The sequence below is a fragment of the Thermobia domestica genome, chromosome 8 (genome assembly GCF_964235325.1).
Source record: "Thermobia domestica chromosome 8, izTheDome1.hap1.1, whole genome shotgun sequence".
Classification (NCBI taxonomy): domain Eukaryota; kingdom Metazoa; phylum Arthropoda; class Insecta; order Zygentoma; family Lepismatidae; genus Thermobia; species Thermobia domestica.
The window spans coordinates 145,823,772-145,838,305 of NC_137461.1; the positions used below are offsets into that span (position 1 = coordinate 145,823,772).

At 36.9% G+C, this 14,534-nt stretch overlaps 1 protein-coding gene across 2 annotated transcripts in view; it reads right to left on the reverse strand.

Annotated features, from left to right (window-relative positions):
• Ac3 (Adenylate cyclase 3) overlaps window positions 1-14,534 on the reverse strand; it is a 976,504-nt gene that overhangs the window by 181,555 nt on the left and 780,415 nt on the right. For both annotated transcript variants that reach the window (XM_081769109.1, XM_081769108.1), the window contains exon 8: window positions 8,887-8,988. In XM_081769109.1, coding sequence (XP_081625235.1) covers window positions 8,887-8,988 — 102 coding nt within the window. The remainder of the gene's footprint in view (window positions 1-8,886; window positions 8,989-14,534) is intronic.

A 14,534-nucleotide genomic window follows, 5' to 3' on the forward strand; every position in this document is an offset into this window, starting at 1 on the left:
GAGAAATAAGGGGAAGACTGGTGGTCCGATATTTTGCCAAATCTTGAATATGTAGCAATAGTACAAGTAAAGTAAGACTTTTAAAAATGAAGAATTCCTTCATCCGCGAAACTTTAGTAATACATCGCCTTAGACATGACGGTTATAGAACCGAAGAGTCCATAAAAATTCTAGGGGAAGAATGTTTCGGGGGGGGGGAAAGGCGAAAATAACGGAGTTCAATTGTTGCCTGAAATAGGCGTGTAAGGTGTCTATGTATAGGTTTCTTGGTACGTTGAGTCCAATAAAAGCATCATCAGGTAAAATAGGATGAAAAAAATAAAAAATGGTGAACGTTTGCAACAATATTTGTTTATGTTTCATATTGTTTGATTTGTTTCTCTATAGCGCTTTTGCACAGAATATGACCTTCTATTTTTGTTCACATAATAACGTCTCTGTTCCTTTGGCAATATAATTAAAACATTTTCATATCACTTTTTCTAATTTTCTACGAACTAAAGACATGATATATTAGCAAGTAATATCATACAATTTTTTCTTCATGCCAATGGCGTTTGTTATCCCTCGTAGGCCTTTCGTTTTCCGGCCCCAGGTAAAAGCTTCGCCACTCACCTCAATATTCAACACCACATTCATTCCCTCTGGTGCATCTTTCTTAACGTTTCAGTTCAAGTTTCAAACATATTCACTCGCAACATGGTCGAAAATCCACAAAATTTCAGACCACCAACTTTCCTCTTACCCCTCTATATCTACGGAATGGTTCAGATCGAGGGTTTTTCCCTCTACTGGAATTCATTGTTCACAAAAACACTTCGATTGAGCATAAGCTCGTCCACAATTTCGTGTCACACTTGAATCGGTTTCCTCGTTAGTGTTCCGCCAGTGCCCTGGTCGCACGATTATGCCCTGTAGGCTGAAGGAAAGAGTGACTGGTGACAGTGAAGGATCATGAATGATGATGTGAGGCAAAACACTAGAAGAGAACATCCATAGACAGAATGTGAACCACTACAAACTCACATGGAGTGGAATTGAACCATTGACCTTTTGCACTAGAAGTGAACACTGGGCAACTGTGCACTGTTATAAGCGTAGGTATTGATTATTAAACATGTTTAATTTGTTTTAATAATAGTATGACACGTACGCATGTACGTTTTAATTTGACGTTTCAATTTTTCATATTCAAATGAATATTTTTTTCTGAAATCAATAACGTATAGCGAGTACATGCTATCAATTTTATTTTTCTATTTTTTTTCAGAGGCTAAGTAAACGTTTCTGTGATCTGGAGAGATGAATCAATCTGTTCTCCTAAAGTATATGAGACGTATTTTTAATTTAGAATTCTATAAATGAAACTACATTTCATTTTGCCAGCTTTAAGTAAGAGAGACAGCTTTCATTAATAAAGTTTTGTCAATCACTTTTGAAAGTTTGCTACACTCTATTGAATCATGGAAGAAGTAAAAAAGAAAAAAAAATAATAATGTAGTGATCAAAATAACTTTATATTTTATGAATCATTTTTTTAAAGTTTTTCCTTCTGTTTCCCGTAATATTCTATTAGATCTCTACACGAAAAATGTGATCATTTTTACAGTTAAGAGTGAAACGTAGAAGTAGATATACCCTGATGCGAAAATAATACTGCCATAATGTGTTCAATGCTCTTCTACTGGGAATCGAACCCAAGACCACGTTCATCAAAGTGGCACACACTAGCCACTATATCAGAAGAGTGGGCTATGGTTCAATGTTGTTCAGTATCTAAAAGTATATCTCAATCTACACAAATTTAAATACCCGAGTCTTAATCTGATTAGTGTAGTATCTCTGTAATAAAAAAAAAATCCTTATATTCTCTCTATTCTGGGCCACACTTTCGAAAATGGACACCTATAATACACTACAATACATAACGGACATTACTTATTTCTATAAAGGAGGTGGGCGGATAAGGGCCATCAGACAACTGGAAAATGAAGTGTCCGATTTCGACAAGTTTGCAATGTATTTGTATACTAGAAGATATGTTGCATATGTAAAGATAGTAGATACGTGATAAAGAAAATAGTAAGTCATAGAAATGAGTGTCCAAAAAGAGTTCGTTTCAGCGTTTTGCGACATTTTGGTAATGTTTGCTGTCTTTGATGGAGGCTTATAGGAAGAAGGAGTCGATGAACCAAAATAAATCTGACTCGTCATAATATAACGCTGTGTAACCTTTGATATGAGTACTAATTGATTTTGGTTCAGTGTATCCTTCTACCTATTAGAGAACAAAATGTATTGCGCGAGTGTATAGAGCGATGACTACCTTTTATACGCTGTAATGTACGAGTTCAACTGGAGACTCCAGCTCTGATGTTATTTACCGATTGTGACTGAAAATACATGCTCAGCATGTCAATAAAATAAATAAAATATATATATAAGAATCATACATACACGCGTCAATGAAGTACCTATGGGAATTCATTGATACGCTATATTGCAATACTAAGGGAAAGATGAAAAACAACGACCAACAATAACTACCTGATGTATCCTATCCAAGTTAATACATACCCATACCCACAAACACCCCCACCCCATATATATATATATATATATATATATATATATATATATATATATATATATATATATATATATAGCCAATCTTACACTCACGAGCACTTAAGTGACGAAGGTATGTACTCTCTGTACATACATCATGACGATGCTTCTGTTCTCCGAGTTCAGTTACGATCACGACACATAAGATTTAAAACCTATAATATTTGGATCAAAACAGAGCAAAGGAACATCGCACACATACAGTGGTACTGTCAATGTAAAGTAGGCGCACGGGTCGTCGGATGTTGTGCGCATGTTGCTTCCGTACTATGGTTTCTGGCTTACTGACGCCACAATTCCGCTTACTGACGCGCTTCCCTCCGGTACATGGGATCACTGGTTCGAACCCAACCAAGTTAGTTTGTGGTGGACAACATCGTATTCTTAGGTTTTCTCGGGCCAATTCTATTTCCTCCCATATTATAATTCCACCAATTCCTCTATCATCATTCACTAGCACTTACCTTAATCATCGTCTTCCTTAGCCTTAAAGGCATAATCGTGGGACGTTAAACTGAAAGATTTCGTTTCGTTTCATAATCCTCACAAAAAGTGCAGCTTTTTAGGTTACTCAACCTTCGTTTCTCGCCTGCCTATTCTCGGATATGGCTTTCCTTAAAATTTCATCAATGAAAATGTTATACAATTGTTTCGGTTGTATACTTTTTTTAAACTTAAATACTTGGTTCCTTGCTTTGAAATATTTTAGTTACTTTTTTCTTGACTATCTAAAATTTTCTCGCCAATCAGTTGTGCAAACATGAGAACATGGTTTGAACTTTTATCTCCATCGTTTTGAAATTACAATCTATTTTGAAATCAAGTAAATTATGCTGTAAATGTAAGAAGAATGTAACAAATGACAATCAATAATCTACTAGAAAACCTCTCTCACGCCTGTAGTCAGTGCAAAAATGTAGAGGGAAGGTCCGGTAGAAGTTATGAGGGGCTCGATCCAACCATATTATATTCATTTGCAAGCCTACCGTGAAAAGTTTAGGGGGTCGCAAAAATTTAGGGAGGCCCGACTCTCAGACCCCCGTGGATATGGACCTCCCCTTATTTCACTTAGGGAAGTAGTCTGGTGCTTCTGATGCCAGCAATGCGTGCAAAGAAGTTGGTAAATTGCACTCATTGAGGGAAGTGATTAAGTATTTTTATTTGGATTATGGATAGCACTGACACTACTCAATTATAATTAATAAGAGTAGTCTCCAGACAAACAGTTAAAGTTTTTTCTTTAAATGCTAGCACAGAAGTTAGCTCCCAAAAAGAGTTACGTTTTTCATATGGAAAATAGCGTAAGAGAATCATGAGATAAAAGGTATAGGGAGTTGGTCTATGAGTATGTGAACTATTAAACAAAATAATATGTGACCAACATAGGGCAACTTCGGCAAATAACGCCAGTGGGGTAATAACGCCATTTAAAACTTTCCACAGTGCTAGCATGAACACGTGGCTCGTAAGGTGACTGCTTATGCAGGGCCGGATTTAGCATTTTGGCGCCCCTAGACCCAATAATTTTTTCCGCCCCCCTAGTCTGGTTAAAGTTACTTCTTTCCTAAAAACCTTTATTAAAAAAAATATATCAGGCCTATGTGTTAATTGCTTAAAAACCACTCCACGATGCAATTTTATCGTTGCAAGTTTTTTTTTGAGGAATTTACTTGGTTCTGGGCTTAACAAAATACCGTTAATGTATTAACAAAAGATTGGTGAACTTTACCAACAATTATTTGTTCCAATGAACTTCAGAATGCTTTATTAGCCTGATTTTTTTTAATCAATTCAAAAAATATGTTAAGTTATGGCTAATTATTTTTATTTCTAGATATTTTTTTAATTTGTTTTCTCTCGGTCGTGCGCCCCCTGGGAGCTTGCGCCCATAGGCCCGGGCCTACCGGGCCTATTGGGAAATCCGGCCCTGTGCTTATGGGTGTGTGATAAAGAGTGATGCCTGTTGTCTTTGTAGACAGAAAAACTAGAGTCCAACCACACGTCAGTAGAGAGAAAGCAGGGAACAAGTGTTGACGTGGCAGCCGTGGAACAGAGGAAACAGCTCGCAATTTTTTAGTGCGTCAAACGAGTTAGGCGAATTCTTTTTGTAAAAGTAAGATTTTACTATTACTAAAGGTATGCGTCGATAGTGCCACACTTGTATAACAGTATGATATAGATAATATATGCAGGACGGCTATTCTTGGTGTAGAAAGAATGGTCAAAACAAAGTCTACTGCTTCTGGAAATAACGCCACTATCTCGTCGGGAAATAACGCCACTCCATCTAATCGCTAATCGAAACTAATACTAGTGTTAAAAGTTTTTTTTTTTTGTCGAAGTGGCTATGAAATGTGAGACTTCTCATGTTTTGTTTATTTTCTTTTTTAGTTGGGAAGGAAATGTCAAAAAAATACGGGCCAGGTGGTCTGAAAATGACTTACGTCAGGCTATCGTTGCCATCGAGCAGGGTATGAAAGTAGCAAGGACTGCATGTCCGTTTAACTTTAAGGACTGGGTAAAATGAAAGGACAGAAGCCCATTCGAAATCTTGGTCGCAGCTCTGTATTGTCACAGGAACTGCAAGAAGAATTAAAACTGAGAATAATTCGTTTACAGACAGTTGGATTTGGTTTAACTAGAAAATATGTTTGTGAGGCCGCTTATAGAACGCAATAACTAATCCATGTCGTAGTGGTAGAGCCGCATAAGACTGGATTTATGCATTCATGGCAAGACACCCGGATATTGTGTGCAAAAAGGAGGAAAATTTGAGCTATGGTAGACTCATGCGTTTTAACAGAACTATAATGAACGAATTTTATACGCTACGGGAAAATACACCTGATGCTATATACTTACGTGCCAATCTTGAACATATTTGCAATGCAGATGAAACTGTGCTACAATTAACGTACGACACAAGCCTAAAAATTCTGGCACAGAAAGGGAGCAAGCGAGTACATAATGCCACATATGGCGGAAAAGGTGAAACTCTGAGTGTTATTGCGTGCACCAATGCATCAGGTTCAAATTGGATCCCTCCAATGGTGTCATACAAGGGAAAGTATGAAAAAGAAGAGAGATTGGTGATGATGTTCCTCCAGGTAACACCTTTGCAACGATACCTATATGCTATGTAACAAAGGAAGAATTCGATACATTTCTGGAGCATTTCAACAGACACCGGATCCCTGGCCGAGCACTGCTTATTGTAGATGGTCACCGCAGTGATCTTGATATCACCATTTTAAATGCTGCTGAGAGAATGGATATCCACCTGCTATGCTTGCCTGCACATTGCACCCACGAACTTCAAACGCTCAATATCAGCTTTCTCAAATCATTAAAAGTATACAGCTTTGAAGCAGTTGACAGTTATCGACGAACACATTCCGGAAGAACACTTGGGAAGCTACAGTTTCCAAAACTGCTTTCACAAGCATGGTTCCATTTAGCAACACCTCAGAACACAATTTCAGGCTACAGGGATATGTCATTTTAACAAAAATACTATCCCGATATCTCTTTTGCCTCAAGTGATGTCTCTGAGCAAGAACAGCCTCCACAAATACCTCCAAACACACAAGGAGCATCCATCTCTCCTTCAACACCAGCAGGTGTCCACTTCATCCACGAGCTTCTGCCTACGCTTAAAGTAACTAGGAGCAATGAGACATTCTCTTTCTGCCAGAGTAGTATTGGTAACACCAGATTTTTTTGCAACAGCTCTCCCTTCCTCTTCTTCCGGCACGAGGAAACAAGCATTCTCTAGAAAGAAGAAGGATTGAGTCATGTTCCATGGGGACTGTGGAGGATAATAATATAATCCCCCGGATCCTTAACAGTGGATTTAGTGTACTGAATGCAAGATTTGGTTTCATGAATCATTTGATTCTGTCAGAATTGTTAAATGTGGCTTGTATACATTCTGTAACACTGGTTGTGCATTGTTGTCTGACTCCGAGGAGTAGTGTTCCATGTGACTGCAGCTGTCATGTTAAGGGGTTCGAAATCATCACAAGAGTTACCGGTTAACGATATGTACTATGACTAAGAGTTTTGTGTACTAGCAAAGCAGCTGGCTCATTGCCAAGAACATTGTTTAGTTCTGTTAAAAATGTATTTCGTTACGATTTTTACACCTTTCCGTTGTTGTAAAGTAAGTGGCGTTATTTGCCGACACGTTTGGTAATAACGCCATCTCATACTCACTCCGATTCTCAGTGCATTGTGGTCGACATTGTATGTGTATTACCATTGTTTTCTCATTGTATTATAGGGAAGGGTTCATTCCGTCTTCCATATAATTTGCACGGTTCTAGATATAAACACACTTGAATACCAGAACAATATGTTGAATTGGTGGCGTTATTTGCCGAAGTTACCCTATAATCGTAACTTCAGGTAAGTAACTATATTAACAAATATTATTATTTGAATAGGTATGATCGATGGAGAAAAAGTAACACTTTTTAAATGAACTTTATATTTTATTTCTAAAGCAAACCAAAGCTTGGAAACACCACAGCGGAAACCTTCTTTTAATTGCTATACCTGAAGATTTCTTTTATCTCTGACTCCTTTGTAAAATTGCATAAGACATATTAATTTTCTAAAGTGAATTGCTTCTGGCTACATTAACATTACTAGTTCGCTGCTAGAAGCAGTACATCTAATTATTTCAGCGACTCGTAAGGCTATTAAATATAAAATAAACTCATGTCTTCCGATATACATAACGAACCAAATAGAATCTACGAAGTTGAGTGTTCGAGTGCCAAAGGCATTGTCAGCCAATTTTCATTAAACTTCCCACAATGTTAACGTAAACCAACAGGACGGCTCTTACTCCGAGATTTTTTCTATCTACTTAAAGTTCAGAAAACAGACAGTATCACAATAGCCAGCTATGCACAAGTGTCGGAAGTCTTATAGAACGACCTTGTCCGTCCGTCCGTCTATCGCCAGGTCTCAGAGCAGAAATGGTAAGAAATATCGACAATTGTTTTTTTTTCTTTTTCAACCGATTGAACGTCCCAAGAATAGGTTCCGTCTCTGTTAACCCTCTATTCTCACTGGGAGGGATTCAAATGAACCATTTCCGGCTTCAAAGTTTATCGCCATATAACGAAAACGGTAATATATAGCGAAAATCGTTTTTTCTTTTTTGCAAATAATTTAGCATCTCAAAGTAATGCAACATAACTATTCGCAACACTATATTGAAACCTGAGGTACTTCAAATTTTCTACTACTTCCGGGTTCAATACTGATTTGCATAGAGCAAAAGCGATAAGAGATGTTGAGAAGCGGCTTCTTGCAATCGATTCAGCGTCCCAAGAGTAGGTTCTATCTCCTCCCATGACCTTTATTCAAACCTGTAGTGGTTCAAATTAACGATTTCCAGTTTCAATATTTATCACCATAGAACAAAAACAACAAAGGATAGCTCGTAGGCCTAATGGCTTTTTGATATGGATTCAGCGTCTGAGGAACAGGTTCTATCTTTGATGTTATTAGTCCATTGTAACTAGTAATTATAGATTTACTACTTCAAGTTGAGTGTTGAATTCGTGTACTGTGGAAATCTGCCGTAATTTCATAATATGAACCGAAACTCACTTGCTTCTTAAGTAGGGCTAAATACAAGCAATATTTTCCCTAAGCAACTATTGCTAAAGTAATTTTTAACATTAAGGAAGAATGAAGTTTTTATCACTTATCAAGAGACATAGGTGAACATAGACTGAGGGAAGAACATAGACTGAAAGTATTTGAGAACAGGATCCTGAGAAGAATATTCGGACCCAAGAGGAACGAGAATGGGGAATGGCGGAAGCTTCATAACGAGGAACTACATAGTTTATACGGTTTACCCAACATTGTTAGGGTCGTCCAGTCTAGGAGGCTTAGGTGGGCAGGTCATGTAGCTAGAATGGAAGAAAGTAGAAAAGCTTTCAAAGTCTTGACTGGTAGACCAATCGGAAAACGACCATTAGGAAGACCTAGGCGCAGATGGGAGGACAATATTAAGATGGATCTCGCAGAGATAGGAATACAAAGTAGAAACTGGATGCAATTAGCTAAGGATAGAAGTCAGTGGAGAGCTTTTGTGAACGCGGCACTGAACCTCCGGGTTCCATAAGCCATAGAGTTAGTTAGTTAGTTAGTTAATCAAGAGACATAACTTAAGGATTTCGGTAATTCTTTTTATTTTTGATTCATTTTACGTAAAGCTTAAGATAATTTCCTTACCGTGGAATCTTCCTTTGTCATTGTGTCAGATGGGAGGTCGTTTGCTATAACACCATCTTCGTTCACTGTACCATTTCTAACTTCCGGAGTAGTTGGTTTGTACTGTAACAAAGAGAAATGAGTAATTAGAAACTTTGATATAATTTTGTCAAACTTACTTATTTATTATAATAGTACATACGTGCATAAAATAGTAATATTAAAAGTTTAGTACCTTCACCACTGCAAGGTCATTCTGCTTTAACTGCATTTATATTTTGAAATGAACAACAGACTCTAGCGATGAGCGCAAGAGTCTTGGTCTTGCAGTTTTTGCAAGAGTCTTGCATGCAAGACCAAGACCAAGACTCTTGCGCAAGTACCGACACTGCTTGATTTTTTATATAGAATGTAAAAAAGGAGATGGATTTCTTGGCTTCAGTAAAAATGCTGCTGGAGTGAATGTGTTCCCAGTAATTTATGCAATCCGTGTGAGTCGATCTGCCCCTGTAACATATAGCTACACTATGTCATTTTCTGAATTGGTTGTTAGCGTTTTCTGTAGATATTGCTCATTTTCAAGCCACACAGGTGTCATCTTGCGCCAAGTGAGCTTTTTTGGTGGACAAATACTGTGTGCGTGGATTTTCTCAGTGTTTTTTTGTTTCCTCCTATTTTCTTTATTCCACCATTTTAGTCATTTCTCATCATTATCGTCTACCTTACCCTAGATGCATAATCGTGGGACGTTAAACTAGATACTTAATTTCTTTTCAAAGCATATTAGTGGTGTTCTTCTTTCAAAACTAAAGAGAAACGCAGTATTGAAAATCGGTAATACCGTACACCATAGGTGTCGACTACATGGGTATGACCTTGGCTCGAAGACTCAAGCATCCGTTGGAAATGTTTAATGTGTTCTCATAATATTAATATCGAAATAACATTTTCATGACATGGACAAAAACTTAGTGCATGTGTTCGCAAGTTTGATTTCATAGACGGATACTTGTACGTTGAATAATTGTTTATTAATATAACTTTTAGTCTCCTCACATTGAGAATTGAGTGATATAATATTATACTACAATAAATCTATATTATAAAATTGAAAGTGACTATTTTTGTGACTAATAATCTCTTGAACCACCCGACCGATCTGGATCAAATTTTCAACATGGATAAGTTTTGGGCCTGGGAGTGTTTTCATCATTTCACTTTCACGGTAAACCTTAGGGGACGGGAGATGGGGGAGTTATAAAATAATAAATAAAACTTAACTCTTGAACCAAACGACCAATCTCGATCATTTTTTTAACATAGGTGAGAGTCAAGTCTGGAATGTCTGTCAGTTCACTTTGACGGAACAACGAAGGGGAGGAGGAGGAGGGGAAGATGTATAAAAATCAATATGAATAAAAATAAAAGTGACTAAGTTTGTGACTTAATAATTCTTGAACCGATCTCAATCAAATTTTTAACATGTATGAGGTTCGGTCCTGGAAAGTTTTTTTTAATAGTTTGCTTCATTTTGATGGTAGAACGTAGGGGAGGAGGATGTGAGGGATATAATATATATACAAAAAATAAAACTTAAAAAACTTTTAAAACACCAGACCGATCTTGATCAAATGTTCAACATAGATGAGGTTCGGACTTGTGGTTGTTTTTTTTTGAAATCACTTTGACGGTAGAACTTAGGGGAGGGGAAGTGGATGGAAAATGTACAAAAATTAATAAAATTTAATAACTCTTGAACCACCCGACCGAACTCGATCTCATTTTCAACATAGATGAGAATCGGAGCTGAGATAGTTTCTGTCATACCACTTTGACGGTGCAGTTTAGGGTAGGGAGAGGGAAAAGATATTTAAAAATGATCGAAAATGACCGATATTAAAATGGAATCTATAGTTTTGGGGGTCGCTGAGCTAAACAGTGACACTTCGGATGCTGTTTAAATTCAAATTGAGCCTCGTAGCTTAGCGGAGGGAAGGGAAGAGTTATAAAAATGGTTGAAAATGGAAAATATTAGTGTCGAATCCATAGCTTTCGAGGTCGCTGAGTTGAACACTGACCTTCCGATACCGCTTACGACCAAATTTAGCCCCATATATATATGTTTAATGACCGATATTAGTGCCGAATCCATAGTTTTCGGTGTCTGAGACGAACAGAGACACTTTTGATGCCGTTTAAATCCAAATTCAGCCCCGCAACTTGGGGAGAATGAGGGGAGAGAAATATAAAAATATCGATAATGATCGATATCAGAGAGCGCTTTATTAATGATAAAAAGTGACTGACTAACGAAATATATTACTTCTTTAAATTTAACCCAACGAAGTGAGTAATTGATGCTAGTAATCCGTATTCACAAGCGAGACTTCAAATAACTTGGACTTTGACGCCGTTATTTTGTATTTCTAATACAGGTCGAAAGTACGTATTCATATAAATTGAGTTTATACAAGTCATAGACAGTTGAGTCATTTTCAGTTTTAACTCAAATTATTCTAAAATATTAAGAGGTTTGAGTATAATAACTATTATTTTAATTTTCTCTCTCTCTCTCTTTTTTGGTCAATATTGCTAAACATATCATCATCATCATCATCATAGCAATTCTGCCATTATTGGTAGGTTACTTGTTGCAACTGAGAAGGTTCGACGTTCGGTGCTCCTCAGCTAGTCTCTTCGTCTTGAAGTAGCAATTGTCTGTTTTAATACCTTCCTTCAACTACAGTCTCCTTCGCTCCCTCCTTCTCTTTCCTTCCACAATACCTTCTAGCACATCCCTCATAATGCAGTTCCTCCTCAGCCAATATCCTAACCAATTCCTCTTCCTCCTCTTAACAATATCTAAAATTATTCTTTCCTTCCCCTACTGCTAATATTTCTAACACCTCCTCATTCGCTTTACGTTCAACACAGCTAATTCTCTCCTTTTTTTCTCAATACCTACATTTCGAAAGCCTACAATTTTTTAAATCGCTTTTACGTAATGTCCATGTTTATGCCCCATAGAGTACATATTGAAATCAATAAAACAAAATCTCAATATTTAATTGGAAGTTTGTTTAATACAAGGATTAGCTAATCGAGGTTGAAAAGAAAAATCTGACGCCTTTAGAGTGTAACAATAATTTTGCAATTCGTGGTATTTCAATAATCTGTGCCGTCTTGATTTTCTTTCATGCGTCTCAGGAGTAGCCTCCCCAGTTTGGGAACCAGTGGAGTGTTGGATCTGTTAAAAAATATAAACAGATTACGAAACGTTGTGATCTTATAAGTAGTGAAGCGTGGGCACCCATTAAAAGAATAAAGGTCATCACCTATGTTGTACACTATCATCATACTTACACCAAGTTAACCTATATTACTTTTAAAAACATACATTGAATTTCTATGTAGAGTTTATTATCTCTTATATCCAGCGTAAAATTTACCAGTCTTGAGATTTCTTTAATGCAAGACTTGCAAGACTCTTGCATGCAAGACCAAGACCAAGATCAAGGATTCCAGTGCAAGACCAAGACCAATACCAAGACCACCCCGGTCTTGATCTTGGTCTTGCATTTGCTCATCACTAACAGACTCAACATACTCATCTTCAAATTTTCAGCAGGAATCCAATAATAATATTTTTTAAAAATATTCATAATACTTTTAGAAAGCGTTTCAATATCCATTCGGAGTTAAAGAGTTTCTGGTAGCATTATCGCCTTTCTGTTTTATCCTATTCCTATCAGTTATGAACCTGAAGGACTAGCCAGCTGTCATATTACGTCGTTTTATGTCTTTCTAGTGGTGATAGTTACTCTTGCTACTATTCATCTGTTACTGAAATTACATTTTATCATGTCTGGTGTACGCATTTCTACAATCGCATGACTGTAGAAGGTAAAAAGAATTAGAAACATTGGTCCTATTTTCAAGGTTACTATAATTCATTTCTTATATGTTATATACTTTGTCTATGATCCTTATGCAAACTTTATAACGATAGCATGCTTTAAGGGTTAGAATGGTTCCGTGGTCGCATGAATGGATTAATAATAGTAACGTTGTATTATGTATTGATCAGTAAAACTATTAATATTCTTCAATTTACAATTTTTCACGTGTGCTTCAATGAGCACAACTATCTTTGAGTTAAGCAGTTACGTAACTTGTGGGGGGAGCAGGAGGCAACTGCCCCCCAGGGAAGCTTCTCGCCGTTCTAGGAGGGCCCACTTTAAAACAAAATTTTCTTACTCCATATACAATACGAACATGAAATTATAAATGAAGCATCAAACAGGTTCACTACATTACATAAACAAAACAGCACACAAAAGTTAAATAAAACAAAAGTGAGTCGTGGGCCCATTTCAGTAAAAAAATGTCTACTATTAGGGGTCCTAGAAATAACATTAATTCGTATGGCTTTAAGATTTGTCAATATTGTCCCCTTAGTTAATTTGTCACGTATGGAACGGGCCCAGGGACGTAACTAACGGCCCAACAGACCTTACCGTGCGGGAGGGCCTACGGGTTTCGGGGACCCATAAAGAGTAAGAGGAAAATGAAAAGATGTGGCCCAAGAATTAGAAAAACGACTTTTATAGGGGGCCCAAATACGCGTATTAATGCTTGCCTCCCTCCGAGAAACAATCAGTTACGGTGCTGAAGTTAAGCTTATTAATTTTCTTGAAGAGACAGTCTCCAAGTGACAAAGTTGCCATTCACGCAACCAAATTTCAATGATAATCAATTGAAACCTTATTAACCCTGCTAACGCATCATCAGTTCTTGGTTTTGTCAAGTACTAACATCTTTCATTTTTCACAACATATATTTTTGTACCATATGATTGCCCACTATTTTGTGGATGTTCCATTTACCGTCTTTAACACATTTGGTTATGGACAACCGTATTACAGCAATACACGTTAATACAAAAGAATTTCAAATTTTTTACGGTCTCTGTTTCTCACAAATTTCTATTTTTGCTATTTTCTTAGATGTTCTACTGCGTTTTGTGATACCATCAGAAGGTCTATTAATACGAACTTTGGTTTCACGAATACTGAACCAAAGTTTTACGGCCAATTCAACGCTGATGGTCTTTCACTTCGCTGTTTAGCTTATGTTCAATTTGCTGTTTTCTCTTGCTGTACTCAGAATTTGTTTTTTGAGTAGTTTGCAATAAAAAAAAAAATCGTGAAAATTTGTCTCTACATTGCAGCATTTATTTGACTTATTTTATCCAGTTTCAGTGTTCTATAATTGAAAGTTTCTCTTTAATACTTAAGCCTGTGCGTTCACTCACCACTACGGTTTAAGCACGAAGCAGAAAGCAAACAACATTAAGACTTGAAAGGTGTTTATAGTATAACCGCCTGTTAAAGGTCTGTGCCTGTAAGATATACGAGACGTTGTGCACGTACGAGACATGCTTAATAACTTGCTAACGTTATTTTCCTATTAGCAGCATGGAGACAGCCAGTGGCTCACTGTGAAACTTATATACCAAGAAAAGCAACATTTCAAGGCAGAAAATGACATAGATATTTAAATATTGACATTTTGGTAATGATAGTACACTCAAAGAGTACAGTAACTCAAACATGATGTCTAGCAGCACTTTCGTCTACGGAAAGAAAAATTAAAAAAAAATGTAGTCA